This window comes from Epargyreus clarus, unplaced genomic scaffold (assembly GCF_041222505.1).
Source record: "Epargyreus clarus isolate Ecla_fem2 unplaced genomic scaffold, WU_Ecla_fem_2.2 ptg000007l, whole genome shotgun sequence".
Classification (NCBI taxonomy): Eukaryota; Metazoa; Arthropoda; class Insecta; order Lepidoptera; family Hesperiidae; genus Epargyreus; species Epargyreus clarus.
This window is the reverse complement of record NW_027332215.1, coordinates 19,054,021-19,075,111: the sequence shown is the minus strand read 5'-3', so window position 1 is coordinate 19,075,111 and position 21,091 is coordinate 19,054,021. Positions and strand designations below refer to the sequence as shown.

At 34.3% G+C, this 21,091-nt stretch overlaps 2 protein-coding genes across 6 annotated transcripts in view; both read left to right on the top strand.

Annotated features, from left to right (window-relative positions):
* per (period circadian regulator) overlaps positions 1-3,626 on the top strand; it is a 44,954-nt gene extending 41,328 nt beyond the window's left edge. For all 5 annotated transcript variants that reach the window (XM_073075008.1, XM_073075011.1, XM_073075010.1 and 2 more), the window contains 2 exons: positions 891-1,028; positions 3,011-3,626. In XM_073075008.1, the coding sequence (XP_072931109.1) occupies positions 891-1,028; positions 3,011-3,121 (249 nt within the window). In that variant the 3' untranslated portion in view covers positions 3,122-3,626. The remainder of the gene's footprint in view (positions 1-890; positions 1,029-3,010) is intronic.
* A 5,967-nt stretch (positions 3,627-9,593) lies between these two features.
* grnd (grindelwald) overlaps positions 9,594-21,091 on the top strand; it is a 38,053-nt gene continuing 26,555 nt past the window's right edge. The window contains exon 1 of the mRNA XM_073075012.1: positions 9,594-9,767. The gene's annotated coding sequence lies outside the window, so the exon portion shown is untranslated. The remainder of the gene's footprint in view (positions 9,768-21,091) is intronic.

Sequence of the window (21,091 nt, the reverse complement as noted above, 5' to 3'; positions counted from 1 at the left end):
ACATTTTTTTATAAAATTCAATTTCATGAATTGTACCAAGTATTAACGTTTCATTTATAGCTAATTAAAAAATATTTGTCTTAATTTAAATTACATTTCAACAAAAAATATTTTTGATATTTTAAATTATTTACCCCATTCACATTTATTTATATTGGATGCTATTTTGCAAAAAAATCTAACACTAAAACAAAATATTAAATATTAAAAAATTCTGCTATCCGTACAAGAAGTGAGGAAGTTACACGATTTCCGAAAAGCAGTATAAACCGGTTTAAATCAATTAAAAGACGCATCGCGCTTAACACGTTCTGTGCCAACGACTCGCCCTGAGAGTTGACATAAATTTCGTTCATGTGCTTGGGACTCGCCGGGCGAGTCTAATGTTTTTCGCCAATGTTTCCTAAAATGCTTTGAATTACAATAGCATTGTCCACTGCCGCAGGTCTTCGACGTTTTAATTAATGATTTATAACATGACAATAAAAACATGAAATAAAATTATTAATTATTAAAGTTGACTATGTACTTTTGTTTCGGAAGAAAAGTATAACGATGATATTAAATTCCGATTCGAGATATTTTTTAAATTAATATGTAGTGCCACCGACTTGCCTGGCGAGTTCATCGTGAAATATAGACGGCACCTTAAGAAGGAATTAACAAAATCGTATTGGCATTGAACGTGTTAAATCTGACTTCACACCCTACACTATCCATGTGCACTCACACAAATGCAAAGCTCAGCTTAGACCTCGCGGACTAAACATATGTGTTTTTTATTTATTTTATCATAATATTTATTATTATAGTGACATCGTGTATTATTAGTTATATTAGTTTATTGTACGCTAATGACACATACAAATCGAATTATCGTTTACTTCCAGCCAACTTTGGTGAACGAGCAACTGGGTCAGTTGTACCTGGATCTTCAGCTGGAGGGCGTGGCAGCGAGGTTGACCCTCGAGGAGGGCCTCACGAGCTCCAGTAGCTCGGGAGAAGAGACTGCAGTCAAACCGCCCAAGGTTTTATACATTACCTCTTTAATTAATCTAATTTTGCTAACCTAACACATGTAGCATGTAGTTCACCTGATGGTAAGTTGCTATAAAAGTACACACTGACATCTGTGACTACCATTGAAAAGTAAACTCCAATCCAGGTTGGTCTTAGACGCTTTCAGATCTTTTACCATAGTTTGTAATGTGTGAATGATTTTCTGTCATTTGGAGCTGCTTATAGTAATAACACCATCGCCACATCACGTGCCATCGGATGGACTGCACGCTCATTTGTAAATTTCAATAAAATTCATTTAATAGTTCAAATTAATATTATTTAGCTGCAGACTTACTAAAAATAATGCAGGAGTAATAATGCTTGCTTGATATTTAAGGTCACGCCTAAGCGATGGGGCACATTTCACTGAAGTAAGTGACTTAATGGTTTGTCGTTATTTATACTTCGTGTGTTTGTTTTATTGCACCCAAAGAACGCAGTGAACCTAAAATTATTACAGCGATTGTTGCTACCATCTCTTGCATGGCCATTATTATGTTGCTTACGGCTTTATTTATTATTGAATGCAATTAAAGTATGATGTATAAAGTTTTGTCATCAATTTAAACTCTTAGGCTGTTTGTCCACTGCACCATCACCGAGCCGATACCGAGAACGAGATTAATTCGGCCGATTTTAATTATGTCGTGACGGCGATAGTTTGTCCATTGCGACTTGCGACCGATATCGGCGGCTTATTTTGTTCCAGCTGTCACTCGTGTGACGGCTGTGTATGGACAAGTTCCAATGTGTTTACATTGCCGGCACATCGGCTCGTCAAAAACTCGGTGCCGATCTAGCGGTCATGCCGATCTACTCGGAATATCGGCGGCCGGGATGACGGTGCACGGGTGACGAACGTTCAGTGGACAAGCTGCTATAGTAAATGTATGTACGGTACTTCGGCGCCGTCATTAATTATCGGTATTGGCTCGGTATCGGTAGTTGGTGGACAAACAGCGTTATTCTGGCAGGAATCTGGGCTTCTTACCTAATAATGTACCACTATGTGGTGAGGTAAGAACCCGTCGTGGTTCAACTGTAAATATATGCGTCACCGTCCATTCCTGTAGAGGATATAATCGAAAGGATACCACAGCCGCACCTATTTCTAGTGTGAAGCAGTTTTTGCTTTTTTCCTAGAAGAGTGTGAATGCTAATTTACTTACATGTGAGGCGACGTATCTCAGTCCTTAGGGAACGTACCCATACTACGTGACTTTCAAATATAGTAAAAAAAGCGCGAGATTTCTCTCGATGAATTCGACTTCGTGACAAAAATCTAAGCCCCTCCCACCTACTGTGATTCAGCGTAATATTTTAAAGACCTCCCTCCCCCTACCCCCCTAAATGTGTCACATAGTATGGCTACGTTCCCTTAAGAGTAGCAACGCATCTGCAATCGACTAGAGATGGAAAACCTGTTCTTCATAGAGTTGGTTACATGTCTATGGGCGGCTGTGACACAGTCAGTTGGTGCGGTTGTTTTGCTACTAAATGCTAAATGGTAAAAAAACACTAAGCGCTGTTGTGTTCTGGTTTAAATGATGTGAAAGGCAGAGACGCTTATTTGAGACATAAGGCATTCCAACTTAGTAATATCAGGACACTTGATCCTACCTCGGATTGGGCTTGATTCCTATCTGGGGTTGATTACAAAAGCCTGGCTGTGTCAAATTTCATGTTTATAAAAGAGTAATTACGATGAAAATTGTCTTATAGTTATATCATTGTTAATTCGCAATTTGTTAGTTATATGTTAGTTATAGTAATGTCAAAGTATTTCTTTCTTCTATCATCCCTTGGAACTGTTACTTTTAGTCTAGCTATGCGTTAAGGTCTTTGCAAATATGACGTAGATGGCTTGTAGACAATACATAGTTAGTTTAAACTATGTTGATATTCACAGTGTTATACATATAAAACACCCATTTATTAATATTTTCAGAGTAAATACACCACTCGTCGGAAAAAGCACGAATACAGCAAGTTGGTTATGATTTATGAGGAGGACGCACCTTTACCCCCACCAGACGCGGGCAGTTCATCCACGTCCTAATATTGTAGGCGGTTTTATTTAGAATGGAGTCATATCGTTAGTCATATTATACTATTAAGAAAATAGGTTAAGGTTGTCTAGTCTCGGGACTAGAATACGGGCTACGGTATCCCCTGCCTGTCGTATGAGGCGACTAAAAGGGGGCTTCTGGGGTTGCGGGCGGCAAGGGTGGGAGCTCGAACCGTCCAGCAAGTAACCCCGGGAAGGACGACGGTGTGTGTGGTCGCATACCGTTGTAAACACTAGGTGTGTGGGAGGAGCGTAAACTGCTCCCCCAGGGAAGAGCCCGACCGGGGCCTCGCGCTCGGAGGACTCCGGTTGTGTTCCATCGGAGATCCCGGAGTTCTCCACCAAGCGCCGAGGACGGCTACCGGGGGGGTTTTAGTGCGGTAAAAATCCCACATAACCCGGCGTCGCTCCCACGTCGTCGGGTACCTTTTAAAGGTTTCCCCCTCGAAAACAAAAAAAAAAAAAAGGTTTAGGTTGTCTAAAAGTGTTTCAAAATATTAGAATAAAATGGATAATATAGGAACATACGCTTGGATGTAACGCCTGCGTGTCTCCTAGCCGTTATATGTGCTCGAATATTATTAAATTAATATTCTTTTTTACTCAAGTCTTATCTTGTCTATGTGTATTAGCGTTAAGCATTCTATGTTGTGTCTCTTCGAAGGTGGTCACATTTATTGCGACTTAAATATTAAATTCATGCTATGCATTCATGCTATTCTTCACTGCTAAACTTGCTGTGGAAACCTTTAATAGTAAAATGTTTCAATTCTAGTTTAAATTATAGACGAACTAATCCAGATTTTTATATTATACAATATTATAAAGAAATGTATTATTCGATAGCTTGGATTTGGTAACATTTCATGTAAATGCATTATCTATAAACCGATAAATACAAAGTATTCTAGTTGGTGTCATAGTTACTGCATGTTGTCATCGCAAACTATAATTGTTCAAAACACATAAGACAGTAACAGAGAGCCCGAGATGTACGAACCCTTTTTCCACTTTATTCTCGTAAATTACAAGAACACTTTATAAACTAAAATTTTTAAATGATAGCTTGTAAAAATGATAAGATTATTTGAAACAAAAAATGGGGACAATGTAACTTTTTAGTAGTAAAAGCAAATGGTTATTTTGTTGAGGTTTTGATGTTACAATAATTCGAAAACAATAACAATACAATATTTGAAATAATATAAAAAAGTCAAAATATATGAGCAAATGGTGTTCAAATTGAATCATATTGTCAGAACTCGTTACTTTAATTATATTTATTCAATAATAACATTAATTCAATAACTATGGTTATAATTGTTGAAAACATTTTAGGAACATACATAGGTATATAATACATGTATTTCGTTAGCTTCGATTGTACATACTACTCTTTCTTATCTAATTATTTTTTATATATACATAGTATGTAAATCATTTTTATATGATGTATGTAAATAGAAACAGTCCCTCATTCTATAATATATTTTTATAGTTGATTTAGAACCTTTTTTTGTATCGTTGTTGTTAATTTTATGAAAGCGTTTAGTTTTAAAGGGAAAGTATCGTTGGTAAATTATTATTCTTAGGTTTATTTCGTAAGGTTTTTATACAGTAAAGTTGCATAGTATTTAATTTTTTTATTGCGTTATACGTTTTAGTATTTCAAGGTTTGCTCCGTTGTTAGTCACATTGCATTGTTAAATGTTGGAATTCAGTTTAATATTGGCAATATACGAAAATGATTAAGTGATTTTAGTGTTTTAGTTTTTTGAATAATTATAGCCAGCTGTTGGTACAACATAAATATTTGAGTAATTTCTATGGAAAAATGTAGATTTTTTTTATGATTTACTTCAATAAGCTTAGCATACGAATACTTAATAAATTATTTTTCACATAATTTTATCGTGAATATTATGAAGAAATTACTGTTTGTGTTCACTAATTGTAATAATCGTTATAGGTAGTTTTTTATTATTGAATTTAAGTTTTTAACATACAGTTATACTGCACTCTTAATTATTCTCAATTATGTTTTATAAATATTAATGCTACGTTATTTATAAGTATCAAACGTTGTTATTGTGCTCCCAAATGTTTTCAACAGATTCATTTAAGTTATTGGGTTAATTTGAAATATATTACGCAAACTACAGTTTTGTTTGTTGTTATATGTGTGTTATATTTAATTTTATGTACAGGCTAACTAAAACTTCAGGTTTTATTTACAAAGAGGTAGAAATACAGCTGTTGTTAACCTATAGTAGGGCTCTTATAATTTTTGGGGATAGTTATAGATTAAATTGCTGGTAGTTGCTACTTACAATCAGTTGGACAACACTCCTATTTAATGCTTCTATAAATATCAAAAAAAGGAAAAATGTGGCTACGCATGTAAGAAGTTTCCTTCTTTGGCGTAATTGATAAAAAATGCCCTAAAATACATTACAATTGTTATATTTTATATTATTATATAAATATAATATGCAATACTAAAACAAAGATATTAGTATTCTACATCAAAATTCGATACCGATAAAAGTATTTGTAAATGATGTATGTTATGGCTAAGTGTATTGAACTTTTTCAGTAAAATAATTGGTAGGACAAACGTTGGATATAATTTATTAGTGTTATAACGTTAGCATGGTAAGCATGAGTTGCAATGGCCACTTATGATCTATTTCGTCTATTGCGAAAGTCAAAAATGAAGAATACTTCATAAAATAAAGTCTGTACATTCCTTGTACTTTGATTTGTATACTTCGATTATTATTTTTATTTAGATGTAATGCTTTTTTAAGTGGTATGTAGTTGTATTTAAACTTAAGTTATATTATAATTACTTTAGTAATATTTAAGATTTTGTAAGCTGTAGTGTTGGAAGAACAAACGTGTTTTATGTGTCTAGAATCTAGGTATGTTGTTGTTGTTTTTTTTTTTATTACTTTGTAGTAAGACGCACATTATTGAGCGTTTAATGTGATGATCATAGATTAGTAAAGATACTTTGCCGCCTTGAATTTGAATGAAGCCCCAAACGGCTTATTAGTAAGTTCTTTTTTTGAATTCTTGACAAATAAAAACATTTTTAGAGAAAATTTAAGGATAAATAACTAATATTGCGTATTTTACTTAATAAATAAATAATTATTTCAAATATTTTAGGGACATTTTAGCACGGAGACGTGGCAAAACTTTTTTACGCAACTATTTCAATTCTCAAAACTGGGTACATTTTCTTGTTAGGAGTGAGTAATCTTTACTAATCTGTGGTGATGATAAATGTTTAAATGTGAATGTATAGTCATAATTATGTGCGATGTAAAAGAAAAATAAAAATCATATAAACTTTACTGTTTTTTTTTCTGTAAACTGAATCTATTCCAATTACTTCCCAGGTTTCGAAAAGATTATTGCTCTCAATTTGGACAAAATTATACTATTTTTCATCTCTATATGCAGATTTCTAGATACCTATCTAGAGGGCGCTGTTACCATAAAATAGACCACGAGCGCAGACCTGACAGTATGTGTACGAGGTAGTTCATAACTTAAGTAATGTACTAAAAAGTACCACGTTTGAAAATACAGATGGCACTGTAGTTGTAAACTACAATTATACAAGGTAGATGTCGACACATGACACTAACTGACACATGTTTGCTTAGTACTCTTAGTAGCTATTTTATACATTTTTTTACATACCTGAGGGTATTAATTATTGGGGTAGAAGGTTTTATTTTTATTATAGAGTAATATGAATAAAGAATGATATAAATAAAGATAATATATAAATGCTAAGGTTAATAAACTTTATTAAAACAGTTTTGGAATTTGATAAAGTAGTAGTGGTTAGCTGCGGCAGCAAAACTGCCGTCTCTGTTCCGGCCAATGGTGTAATCTGCAATATTTTGATTTGAGGCATGTAAATACGATTATACATTTGAAGCTTTCTATTTCCTCCCTAAGGACAGAACGAATCTATGGTAAAGGTAGATAATTACTATTTATTTAGGTTCGTAAATTATGGTAATGGCTGTAAGTAACATTAGACATTAGATGGACTGCATACTCATTTGTTACATGTACACATGCAAAAGTCCAGATGGGTAGGAACATCAGAGTAGGTATGTCAAGTATAATATTGATACGCGACCGTTAGAGGCTATTTATTTACGATGCCTCGATATTATTTCAGTAGAAAGCTAATTTTCATAGGTTTATTATTGGTTCACAAGATCTAGCTTTAACGAAGACGGCAATTATAGCCCTACACAATCGCTATAAAACTTTTACAATTGCTATAAAAATGCAAATTGCTCATTGGTATGGTCCATACAATACAACTGATTATTATTTTTATTCATTCTAAAATATGTATGTCTCATTCATATACCTATTTAATTTAGAATAAAGAAATGCTTTTGGTGTTGAGCAGCACTGCGGAAATGTCATGCGACCAGTATGAGAACTTGGAAATTGTATGGGCCAATACGTAAACAAATACCAAAACAGTCATATTTGTCGAAACGTAAAAACTCATGGTAAGGGTACAGTTCGATTCTTCAATTGCTACAACCTACTCGTTATTAACAATCTTCTTCGAGAAGTGTTTTGTGGTATGTACTCCCCTATAGCATATATGAGAAAAACAAATTCTTTAAACTTAGAACTTTGGACCTTTTTCGTAGACAATTTTCAAATTTGAATTGCTAAGCAACTGTTTTGGACCACCGCCCTTAAAGCTATATTTACCCTCATGAGGCATAGATCTCTTACAGGATGGTAAGCTGTGTGGAACCTATATAAATATCAAAAGGGTATATTTCGTTTTGTAATACTCTAAATAAGGAGTATGAGCAATTTGGTCAAGTTGCAAACTTGACAGTTGCAATCATTTAGACCTGACGTGATAGACTTACAGGACTGTTAACGACAGGATCGTTCCAATTTCCATACAAATTTGCCAATTGTTCTTTAAGTCCCTGCGCTTTCTTTTACTATCATTAGTATCTTACCTACCTTAAATTAGTAACTAAATAGGTATAAAATCTTTAATGTATGCAACGCAGAACCACTATTTTTATCCTCAGTATATTAAAAAACACAAGATAGGTACGGGTACAGGTATTATAGTCGTAGTAATTTCGGGGTTCAACCTTCCCCTGAAATCACAGGCAACCAACCGTGATGTCGATGTTTTAACCCCCTCCGAAATCGCGTTAAGTGAAGTGGTGGTCGGTCTATAAGCAGAAATATGACCTGTGCACCCTGAATAATTTTTGAAAAACATGCTCTTCCTAAGTTAAATTTGTAAGCGTACCTAGAGTAAGTAGGTACGTAGTCGACCTGGTAGGAGTGGTAGGTAGGTACCCACTTGAATTTGTAACTACTTAAACTTTTATGAGTTAGTTATTATTTTTTCTAGACCAGAGTGGTTAGGTACAACTGGTACAACTTAGGAAAACGATATGATTTTATCTCATTATTTTCAACAAATTAAAATGGTTACAATTAGGTAGGTACATATTATTATGTTTTTTTTTTACATATCACATCTATTTACATCCTATCCTATATTTAAAATCTATTGTGCCCTTTGTATTTATGTGAGTATGTATGTGTGTATATTTTTTTCGAAAATATAATGAATGCATCGACAATTACCTAACGTAAGATTTGATCAAAATGGTAACGTTATTATATTCATAGCGGTTAACCTCAATACAATTATTTAGAACGATTATTCAGTTATCTACGAGATGGCGCTAATGAAGTATCAGCTTGTTTGCTTGAGTGTTATGGATTTGCATAGTATTTCATTAAGTATAAGAAATGATGTATGGTACGAGTATGTAACGTAATTGTAAAAATATCATGTAATCCTGAAAAGTGAATTTAAATCAGGCGTGTTGCATTCACATTCCTTTAATCCAATATTAAAAATGGTTCCATTTATATAAAGTAATTCTGCGAGAGTTAATGTTGTATCGGATAATTTGGTACTTTTAAAAGTATTTTTGTACCTACATAATTTAGGTTGAATAAGCGCATTTTAATTTATAAGGGAGGTCACGTCGGTAGACCTACAGTAGGTTCTTCAAAACAAAATATGGTTTTTATTTAGTAGTTTTAATGCCATGTACATGCAAGACCTTTTTTGTGAACTATTCATACTATTAACAATGTAGTTCCCTATTTTGTTTTATGCACATTTATTAAAAAATTGAACCAAGACTTGTTGGATTTGATAAACTTGAAGCTACAAAAAGAACAATAAGATAAAAACGTTGTGGGATAACACCTACAGAGAGCCACCTTCAGTAATTTAACAGAACGTTGAAACGTGTTGTTTCACAGCGTCACAATGCACACATGCGAAGCGCCATCTTGTTTATACATTGTAACAACAGTCACGCACACAACGGCACGTAACACCAACACTGCTTAACTCTACCTGCGCAAGAGTCGCATTCCGTCATCACCTCCGCGATTGGCCACCAAGCCTACTAAGGCTTCGATATTCAGTTACGAATTTTAATTTAGAAAGTTGATCCAGTGTTTGTGAACTCTTCTATACACGGTTCCTTGTTTTGAGTTTTCCTTTGCAATATGACATCTGATTAAGGTAAGTTTTAATTTTTTTGTAAATCAATTATAGTTTAAGTTTCAAGGAGAACTAGTGTTTAAGTACTACCTTATCTCTTGAATCATTCGCGCTTTAGGTGAACTGAGCACGGTACTAATTGTATGTGTATAGTATATTGTACTTTGTAATTATTTTTGTAAAATTGTGAGTTCTTTAAGCAGGCTTTCATTGAATTTAATTTTACTGATTGAATTTTTACGCAGCAAAATGTCTGTAATTTATATTAGTGTCACGTGAACGTTTTATACGTATTTAAGATTAACTTGTGATCTAACTGTTTTTTCTGCATAATGCGTGGTAAGTATATAAAAATTAAGTATTTTATTACTGCATTGTTTCTGTAGAGTTGTTATGCGCGATAAAAGCGCTTCTTTAATATTATGCTGAATGTTTGCACAACAATTTTTGAAATATTTCTTGAACGATTATAACGGGTTTAAGTAAAAGCCGTTGCTAAAGGTGTCTGCACAATAAAAGGGTTTACTTTTCCTGAGATTCTTTATCTGTAAAATCCGTCTACCTTCGTGATGTTTCTTCCTACAATTGAATTTTGTCTAGGTATATAAACCTTTTTTAAAAGTAATTCAAATTTGACCAGTGAAAAATAAAACCAAATAATGATTTAGTTTAATCGATTTGTGAAAAATGTTGTTCATAAAAATATATTATTACCGAAAATAAATCATTATTTCACATCCTTCATTTTATCCTTTTCGCAATGAATCATAAGTATTCGTTCGGCATCGTCATTGTGATTTTTCATATGAGAGGTTTATTCGATCTTAAAAAATAACTCTTGTGTCGTAGTAGAACGTTCCAATGTAACCTGGTATTTTCGCATCACTGCGAGCGGGAGACACCAGAATCATTGTGGCATTTCCATACGGATGTTTTGTTAAAACGAAACGTATCGATTGTAAGCTACTTGTTCTCACAATTCATACTCTCAAGGTACCTGCATCACTTCTTGCGTATCGATTTTCCTTGCTTTCTAACAAATACAATTTAGTCACTACGATAAAATATGTAGGTAATCATTAAACTAATCACTTTCCATTAAATAAGAGTTTTGTCATCCGTACCATATAATTTAAGTTTAAATTAATTGCCATTTTTTAGTATGAAACTTAAGAGTTCTTATTCACTTCAAAATCACTCAAAACACAAGCGGAAGAATTAATTTATTGCACAATATAATTATAATCCTTTGAATCTGCATTCGAATCAAGCAGATGCTAGTGTTTTGCGTTGTTGAGACATCGGGGACTCTTGAAGTTTTCATAAACACTCATAAAAATGTTTACTTGAAACGTATAGTAGGTATGTCTATAGAGTTATAGATTAGTAATACTTTTTGAAAAGTTTCTTGTATGTGAAATGATCTACCCAACCCATCTTTTATTTCTGTATAACGTGTGTCTTGATATTATAAATTATAATTTCGGATTCCGGCATTATAATTTATAATGCCGGAATCTGGATAACGCACTCCGTCCTCCTTGACAGGTAGAGAAAACATCGGAACAGGTTATATTCTGTTGTTAGTTGATACTTTTGCTCATGGTACTATTCTTTTACAATAGGGTTCTGCAATCTGCAACGGTATTGTATGAAAATAAGCTTACTGTTGTTTCCCACGCGGATTTATAATGTGTTTTAGTATTTAGGAATTTTAAAGCGTTTATTTCATTTGTGTTTCGCGTAACAGTTTTAGTGCTAACCTTTTTTGACAATACAACTGCGCCAAAGTATAATGGTTTAATCACTGGTCGTTAATTTTTTTAAATATTATAGATGTCTATGAATCAAATAGTTACCTATCATTTACCGTAATTATACTTTAAAGTGATTAGTTTATTCTTAATGAGAACATCATCATTAGCCAAGTGATCATTCACCTCGATGACGAATTGTTTAAAACGAGCACAAGTTTGATAAGACACCTGTGTACCTGTATGCCGTAGCTTGATAATGTAACGTAAGCATTTCCTAATGAGCAGTTTAAGGTTAATTATTGCATTATTCAATGTCCTTTTCGTGTACAATAGGACACAGAGAGATAAACTACTCAGCCCACAACTGAATTGAGAAAGTAGACAAATACGGTATATATTTTTACCTACATATTAAATGTCTTGGTTCCGAAGGTTTTATTATGATTTCTTTAAAAAATATATTGTCGTTTCTTTTACGATTTTGGTATTGGAAACAACAAGAACTCACTTACTACAAGAAACACGTTTATTAATTAAGAGAAAGGAGTATGAGGTCTCAATAATTTTTCTAATAGCAATTGAGTAAAGGTCTCCGTAAACTTCTTAGGTACCTTTTATTTTAACATGAGATATAATCGTATAGCTATAAATACGATTTTATCGCCATGAACAAAAGGTTATTAATATTTTTATATTATTAAATATTTCCTTAACATTTATCATTTATTACTTTATGTCGTATCTTAACTAAAGTATACTTAAAATCCTAAATTGTATGCCTGTTAAAGTTTATCTTTTATACCTACGTGTATCAATGTGAACCTACATACGCAATCAAATCCTATTTTAAACGTACGTAGGAACACTATAAATCCGGGTGGAAATTCTTTGAATGGGGAAAAGTCCGTAAAACCGTCTATACCCGTTAAAGGATAACCGGGTAATTAAATCAACAAGATGTTCGAGCTGTAAACAATATGTTCGCAATAGACAGCTCGAGTACCCGGGCAGGCAGATAGGATCGGTCCACGCTGTTCTGGGCCGGATATTGCGCCGAGCTGTCAGCAACGCAATTTGCTGTCTCACCTGCACGATAACCGGCCCTCAGAAATTCGAAATAGAACTGGATTTTATGACTGTTTCTGGAATTATCGCTTGCATTTACCACGCTTACATATTTGACTTTATCTCGAAAACAGTCCGTCTTTGCGGGATAAAAGGTACCCTATGTTCTTTTCTGGAGCCCTGACAACGTCCCATGACAATCGATTTGGTAGTTGAGGCCTAGGAATCAAACAAACTCACTTTCGTATTTATGATATTAGTTAGGATAAGTATATAAGTATATCCACGGCTGACTTGCATATGAAGTCAGTCCTCAGGAGTAGCAACGATCCATTATTTTTGTTTCACGCCCTTCTAAAGTGTTGATTGAGTTTTTGATCGAGAAAAAATATGGTCAGTACCATGCATTATTTATTCTGTAGTCGTCATCAACCCGTTCTTGTCCCAGTGTCACTACTAATGCCACTACTACTACCAGGACTACTGTTCAGGTAGTACGGTCTGTACTATTCTGGCCAAGTACGAATAAATAAAGAGTAAAGAAAAGTAATTACAACTTAAAAATAAGGAAACGCCTGTGATGCGAGTAATATGCAATATTAAATGTGTAGTTGGTATAATCCTAATGCAGTTCTTCTTTGGACACCACCGCCACACCTGTTTCTGGTAATCGCAGAAATGTTAAGCGCAAATATTTTCGGTTGTAAAGATCTTAAGATATAACATGGGGCGTTTACTCCTCAGGGGTAGCAACGGATCCTCGGCCGACCTCAGCTCAGCTGGAGTTGATTACATATGTCCATACCGCTGTAGTCATTTACCATCTGTGAACGGCCAAACTCGTTTGTTACTTCCATAGTATAAAAGCCAATTTTAAGAGATTGAAATGAACCTTTAAGTTCCATTATCGTGAGATCACAGCGCAGTGGGGGTTGCTGAGACAGGGGGTGGTCCGCTATTAACATTGCACGTAGAGACGCCATTAAAGGCTCTAACTGATTATGCACATAAACGGAAAGTTTATTAGGAAAAAGCTGCCATTTAAGTGAATCAAGAGAACAGACTCTGGAATGACAATACCAAACGTCAATTTTCGCTTTAAATATTTAAGAATATGTAGTTAAATATATTAAATTTTATTACTTATAAGATATGCCTTTGTGGTGCGAATGGGAAACAGATCTACTGTTTTTTGCGGGGCACGAAGGCGCGCGGGCCGGTGTAATATTATATTAAGTAGATATATAAAAATATAATACGGTATAACCATAAACAAAACGTATAACAAAACAAAATTTTGTTTTTAAAATATTAAGTACGAATGCTTTAATAAATGTGGGTAGAACGAGGAATAAGTATAGATATCTAAATAAGTAACAAAATATTTTTAGATAGATACTTTCAAATTGTAGAATACCTCCATTAACTTCCAAAATCCAAAGCTTTTTTATTAACTTAGAGTAATTCAAATCAAATCAAATCAATTTATTTGTGAATAAGGTAACATATTATAGCTGTTGGATGTCAAAACAATATTGGTCGATCGCTTACTCTACCACTGAGTGGCTTACAAATATATATATTATTATGTAGATTAAACAATTCAATTTAAAATTCAAAAATTCATATTTTCTTTATAACAAATTCTAAATACAGTGTAAACTCTTTATAACGAATTTCAAGGGACCGAGCATATTTATTCGTTATAGAGAGTTTTCGTTATAGGGAGGGAGGAGAAAAAATCAACCCAAAACCAATTGCAATCATTTCTGTCACACTTTTTCGTTTCTTTAATGCTTACTGGCCATCTTGACAATTTCAAAGTTGATTTACAACTGATAATACGCGATAGGTGACCATGGTATGTATAGTAACTTAGACAGATAAATTCCTGCAGACAATGTAATCTAAGAATAATGGCACACGTGTTAAGGCAAATAACAAGAACAAAAGCGAAACGTCCGTTTATGAACCCCGTAATCTTTCTTAAAACTTTCGGCACCTCAAAAGGTTACTTTTTTAGCTGCTTATAAAACAATTCCAGTGTAAAAATATTGTTCTCGTCTAAATATGAACGTATTTCTTCGTAATAGAGAGTGACTGTTGCGTTATAAAGAGTGAATCAATGTATGGGTTTTAATGTAAACCAATCAGTTGAACTTATTTCTACGTTATAGAGAGTTTTTCGTTATAGAGAATGACGTTACAAAGAGTTTACACTGTAATTAAAATAATTATAATACATGTCAATGGGTATGTCGTTAAAGTAAATTAAATAATGCTCAAAAGTAAAACCATGCACTTAGTCACAAATCGGAACGGCCACTGTTGTCACTTAAGAACGTTTTTAAACTGTAATAACATTTGTTTAATAAATATGTTTTTAATTTACTTTTAAATATATTAATATTCCTGCAACATCGTACAGACTCTGGTATATTATTATATATAATTGGAGTTCTTCCGTAAAAACTTTGACAAAGTAGGTGCGTACGACTGGGAATCGATGCTAGCTTATCTTTATGCCGTGTCCCTGAACGAAACTGAAACTTATCAATATTTGTTTTCAAAAAAACTGCACATTCAAATATGTAAAGTGAAGGTAGGGTAAGTATCTGTAATTTTTTAAAATAAGGTTTGCAAGAATCTCTTTAAGATACCATATTATGCAGTTAATGTGATATTCAACACCCAAGTAGTGCTGGTATTTGTCCAATGACAGATCTTAAGAACAATAACTATGTAACATTGCTACACTAATTGCATATCTGAGTTAGTACATCTTATGCATGACATGTCCTACTACAATCAACGGGTAGGAATTGTAGGGGTAGTAGGTTCGTATTCCTAACAATAGGTTTTGTTAAGATGCGTCTACGCCTATTCAAGTGGCGTTATATATCTACATATTATGTGTGTATGTTTTGTGTACGTGTACACCTCAACACATGAGCAACCTCCGGGTACGAGCCAAGAAGCCTTCCTTGCATACAAATGAAGCAGAAACAATAAATATGTGATTGTCATTCGGAGTGTCTTGTTTCGTCAGCTTTCCTTCGTAAATGCACATATGTATGTACCTACTCCTTTATCATATAATATGTATAAACATAATTATTATTATGCATAACTTCACCAAAGTTAAGTTTAAACCTTAATGTCAATGAATTCCTTATGAATACCGTCGTTGGTCTATTAGTGTTGAACTACTGAGCACGGGTCTCCTCTCAGAGTGAGAGGAGTTTAAGCCATATTCTACCCCGCCTAGTGCGACTTCACACACCGTTTAGAACTTTATATTTACAAACTCTCAGGTATGTAGATTTCCTGTCGATGTTTTCCTTAACCATTAGGCATAGCAAGTGATTTTTAATCTACACTAATATTATAAAGAGGAAAACTTTGTTAGGTTGTAATGAATAGGCTCAAAAACTACTGGACTGATTTTAAAAATTCTTTCACCATTCGCAAGCTACATTATCCACGAGTAACATAGGCTATATTTCATATGAAATATATGTGATAAAAAGATTTTGAGGCGGTACAAAGTTTGCCGGGTCAGCTAGTTTCTTATAATTTGACAAGACAGAAGAAGGGAATTGAATCTCGGATCCCTCAAATAAGAGGCTGAGTTTCAACCCCTAGGCTATCAGTGTTCATGTAACTTGAATGCTAATGTATATTTGAAATAATTTAAGACATTTATCTATAATAAAACTTATTGTTTTTTATGAATAATCCCTCATGATAGATATACTTGACATTATTATTTTTGATTAACATAAAACAATATGTAATTGGTACGAAAGCCTTAAACATACTCGTACGTACGTGAGGCAACGCCTGTGTCTCAAGGTGATCGAGCGGTTAGATCACTCCGCATGCCTCCCGTGTCACGTTTAGGACAGCATCAATTGTTCACCTTGTCAAATCTACGGCGATTGTTTAACGCAGAGTTTCTCAAAGTGTGGGTTGAGATCCTTAAAAGTCTTTGGGATTTAGAAAAAAGAACATGATAACATTTAAAAAGCTTTTTTTTTAAATAAAGTGGTAAAAATAACAATAGGAAGTTTCTTATGTATTTAATCTATACCTCTTATTAAAATTAAAATAACTAAATTAAATGTTAAACGGATTTGTTATTTATATATAAAATGCATTTTATTTACAAAACAGTTTAGCGGGTCGTAAAGTATCTTTACATACTAACAAAAACCTGACTGCTTAAAATTATAACCTATCTGATCCCCACAATTTAGACGAATCCAACGGCTTTTCACATGTTAAAGTTCGTCAAGCTATTTGAGCTGTAGGGTATGCAAAAGAATGAAACATACAAATATATAAAAGATTGAGAAACACTCAATCAAGGTATGCTAATGTCTAAGTAGGTCTGCGGTGGAAGTCTTCGTGTTAACGCTACACGTACTGCAGCATAGTATACCATCTGCATAACTCTAAAGAGCGCGGTAGAATCCTTTGTAGGGCGTCTGCGCTGTCGCCACCGCTACACCTTTCTCTTTTGATAACAGGACTCCTGTTATCAACGCATACTAATGCGTTGCTGTATTGTCGTTTTAAGGGTTTGGTAAACGTCTTGATGAACCGTTGATATTCTAAACCGAAGAATGGAATCCACCTGTATCCACGCATATGCACCTCAACGGTTCATATGCGTGGATACAGGTGGGTGGCAGTGACAACTGCCTGCTCATTCATCTTTTTTTATACCATAGATGTAGCAAACGGACTGCAGTGCACCTGATGATAACTCACTGCCGCCCATAAACATGTGTAATGAATCCCAGATAGGGTTAGAGTTTTATTTGGGGTGGCTGACCCCAAATAAAACTCTACAGTTTCATTGTTGCATATCTATACAAAATAAGTACCTTCCTTACCAGACACAGTAGCGATTAACACTGTTGTTATTAGTCAAAAAGAGTTGCGGCGGGAGAGCCTACTGTCGAACAACAAAGGGCTCTCCCATCATGAAAAAATGTATATAGGTGCCATATTACTCTAATGTGGTATAGGTCAAAAATGTGGGACAAAAGTGTCTTTTCCATACCAACCATATACAGTTCCTCTACCTTTTCCCTTTCGCTTTCTCTGTGAATACTTGCTAACATAGAATTAGCTCTGCTATTTTAGTTAAACCAATTAGCTAACGAAAGAAATACTTCGTACAAAGCTGTAATGTTCCGTAGAAAACTGATTACTTAATGACATAAGCCTCATTAAATTCCAAGATATTCACGATAGTCCGATTAAGAAACGTGAGAAAATGTATTTTACAAGTAAGACGTGATTCATGATTTTTGTAAATTGTAAGAAACTCATAATGAATGGTACTTGGAGACATGTTTGTTGTTATCTATAATTAACACGAAACTTATCTTCCTTTACAGTAGTTTGCACCTAAGTTTACCGTTGGTAATGATTATTCCGAATATGATAAGTGTGTTATCATATTCGGAATCCAAAGTTCACTAAAGTTCGACTTTTAGCAGGCTGCCAGATTTTACAAAAGTTATTTCTGTTATATAGAAATGATTTATCACATCTTTTAATGTAAGGTAAACTGGTGTAGGTAAACTGTGGAAACTTAAAGGTCCAAGAATTCTAACAAAGAAAGAAATTTTTCACAAGTGTGATTTTTACAAAGTTTGCTAATCATCAAATGGTGTTGTGCGATCTAAACTCCTCTTGTGAAGAGATCCGTGGCAAGCAGTGGGACGGTAATGGACTGGTGAGAAACAGTAATAAATCATTCAGTCACCTTGGAACAATATCTATATTTGTCAACCAAATTAATTAGAGCCGGTACTATCCTAGAGCGTGCAAAGCCGATGTTGCACGTCTAAAAAGTAATATCTTAGCTCTCTCTCCTGTACCTATGCGAAGATATGTGTAATTCTACTTGTACAGGCCGCAAATATACTGCATATTTGAAGGACCAAACCTATCCGATAAGACCGGTTTTCGGACTGCGTATTCGTGTGCATAATAGTCACGTATACCTATGCCCTAAAGCTGCATTGCTTGTTATATTGGGTCCTATTGAAGTTGTAGTCCTAGGCATGTAAAATTGTATACTAAAAAATAAAAACTCTAACTTAACCAGGCAGATTTTAATCAAATTGACGTATTCATACACGGTACCACGATGCTCTATTCAAATGTAAAAAAATAAAACTAAAAGCGGCTATTTCTTCCACATAACATGTTTAAGGGAATGAATAGGAAAACCAAGGAGGAAGGTGTACGAAGTTAGAAAATAGTGTTAGCTCTACAAACTCTCCGTGACTGCGGCCTTACCACAGCACCTATTAACGACCTATGTTTAACAATATTTACACCCATTCAGGTCCCATTTATATAGGTCACTACACATTGTATTGGAGATTTTTTTCTGGCACGTCGTGTCTGACGCGCCTGTAGATGTAAATGAACCCTAAGAGTGTGGTCATGTAGACATATTGTGTTAACAATGATTCTTTATTATTGTTAACGAAACTTCAAATATCCGTATTCCCTTTGCTATATAATTTGTAGCAGCTACTTTATATGTAGATCGTATTACATAACCCTCGTTGTATATAGAGTACTCAAGTACAAATGTTGTGATACGGCGTTACAACCAGACCGTTACCTAGCAACCATAGTAAAAACTGTAGTCGCGTTCCAGTCTTTCATTTATTACAATGATGACTAAACGAATTGAAATGTGTGAGCCAATGTTTCCTCCTTGAAAACTGTGTTTTGTGTGATTGTGTGTTCTAAGACCCAGAGATACGCGGATATAGGTATGTAAGGGACTTGCTTTGGTTCAGATCGCACTTGGTTAATTTTAGAACACGATTCGTCATTTATAAAATTAGTTATTTTATTTTAGCCAAAAACGGCTATGCAATATCACAGAAAAAAACATTTAACACGCAGGGATACTTTGAAAATAATCATTATGTTACGCATATTTTTATTTTGTCAAACTGTCGAACGTACCATGAGGGGATACCTCAGTGAACGATCTTCTTTTAACTAAACTCGAGAATTCCATGTTCAAATCTCAGGCTCCAGGGTTCTTACCTTGTTTTGTTGTCGAGGGGGAACCTCCAAAAGGTACCCAGTGTCGTCGGAGTAACAATAGTTTACGACGGATATTGACTCTTACCGCTCGCAACCCCAAAAGCTCCCTTTTAGTCGGCTCTTACGACAGGCGGCAGTTTTGATACTGCAGGGACTTCATCTTTAAACATAGGGACTTAATCTTTAAAAAATTTAAAGATTAAGTCCCTATGTTTAAAAATCTATGTTTCAAACCAATAACCAAATTAGTCTATATACGAGTACGAGTACGTACATGAAAGTGAAAGCATATTGACTCATTCTCTCATCTACATCTACATGAGTTTATAAATATTTGATATTTATATTTGGCTGTAAGTGCTCGTACACAAAACTGCGATGCGACGTCGCATCGTAAAAATCTGAAAGCTCCCTTGACGCATCGCAAGAACTTGCGAATTAATTCGCATCGCACATTCCTGCGATCTTTCGTCACACTTGTTGACGCCATTTTTAGTTCGTTCTGAGACAGCGTGTGGGGAAGACGTACAGACCTGTATCTGTTGGGTAGGAAGACGTATACTTTAATGTAAAAAATGACAAACTACGTCGTTGACTTTTTTATATTACTGATTGAGGAGCGCCCTGTTCTTTGAGAAACTAAATATAAAATAAATTATATATGAATTAGATAAATGGATGAACCCAAAATTTTCTTTGTTACTCTTTCCTGTATCTCTTAAGCAATAACAAAAGTGCACACTTCTTTTTACGATCCATGTCACGACCTAATTTTCAAAATACGTTCCGTACGGTTGACGGTTGTCGAAAGAATGGTCTCCCTGGGAGACGCTATGCCGCACTATATCGCATCGCAGCAATTCGTGTCGCAATTTTCTGCGTTGCGAATTCGCATCGCGTCGCATCGCAGTTTTGTGTAAGAGCTCTAATGTAATGATAAACATTAAGTAAGTCGCGAAAATTCTTGATGTCTGATAGCCATAATGACGTACAATGCCTATTGGTCAATGTGATGACTTTGGTACCATAGTTTGGATGCCAGGTATATAGATATCAATTATATATGCCATTATAAGATAAAATAATAACCATTAAATATGTTTATTGTGTCAAATATTTTAAATATGCAGATAAAAATAATAATATTGAATAAATATGTGACTTTATAAAATTTTGAATGTTTTATCAGAATTGATAATATAATCGATATTTTTTGTTATACATGTGAAGGTGGTTAACATTTTTAACATTAAAATAAATATGTATATTTTATTGTTGTATATGTTCATTAAATATTATCGAATATATATGAATGTACAACCCTTTGTGGTTCGTCTCCGACGGCATCACCGCCAAACCTATTTCTGCCTAATAACAGCAGTGTTAAGCGCTGCTGTTTTCCGTTTTGAAGGGCGTGGTAAGGGAGACAGA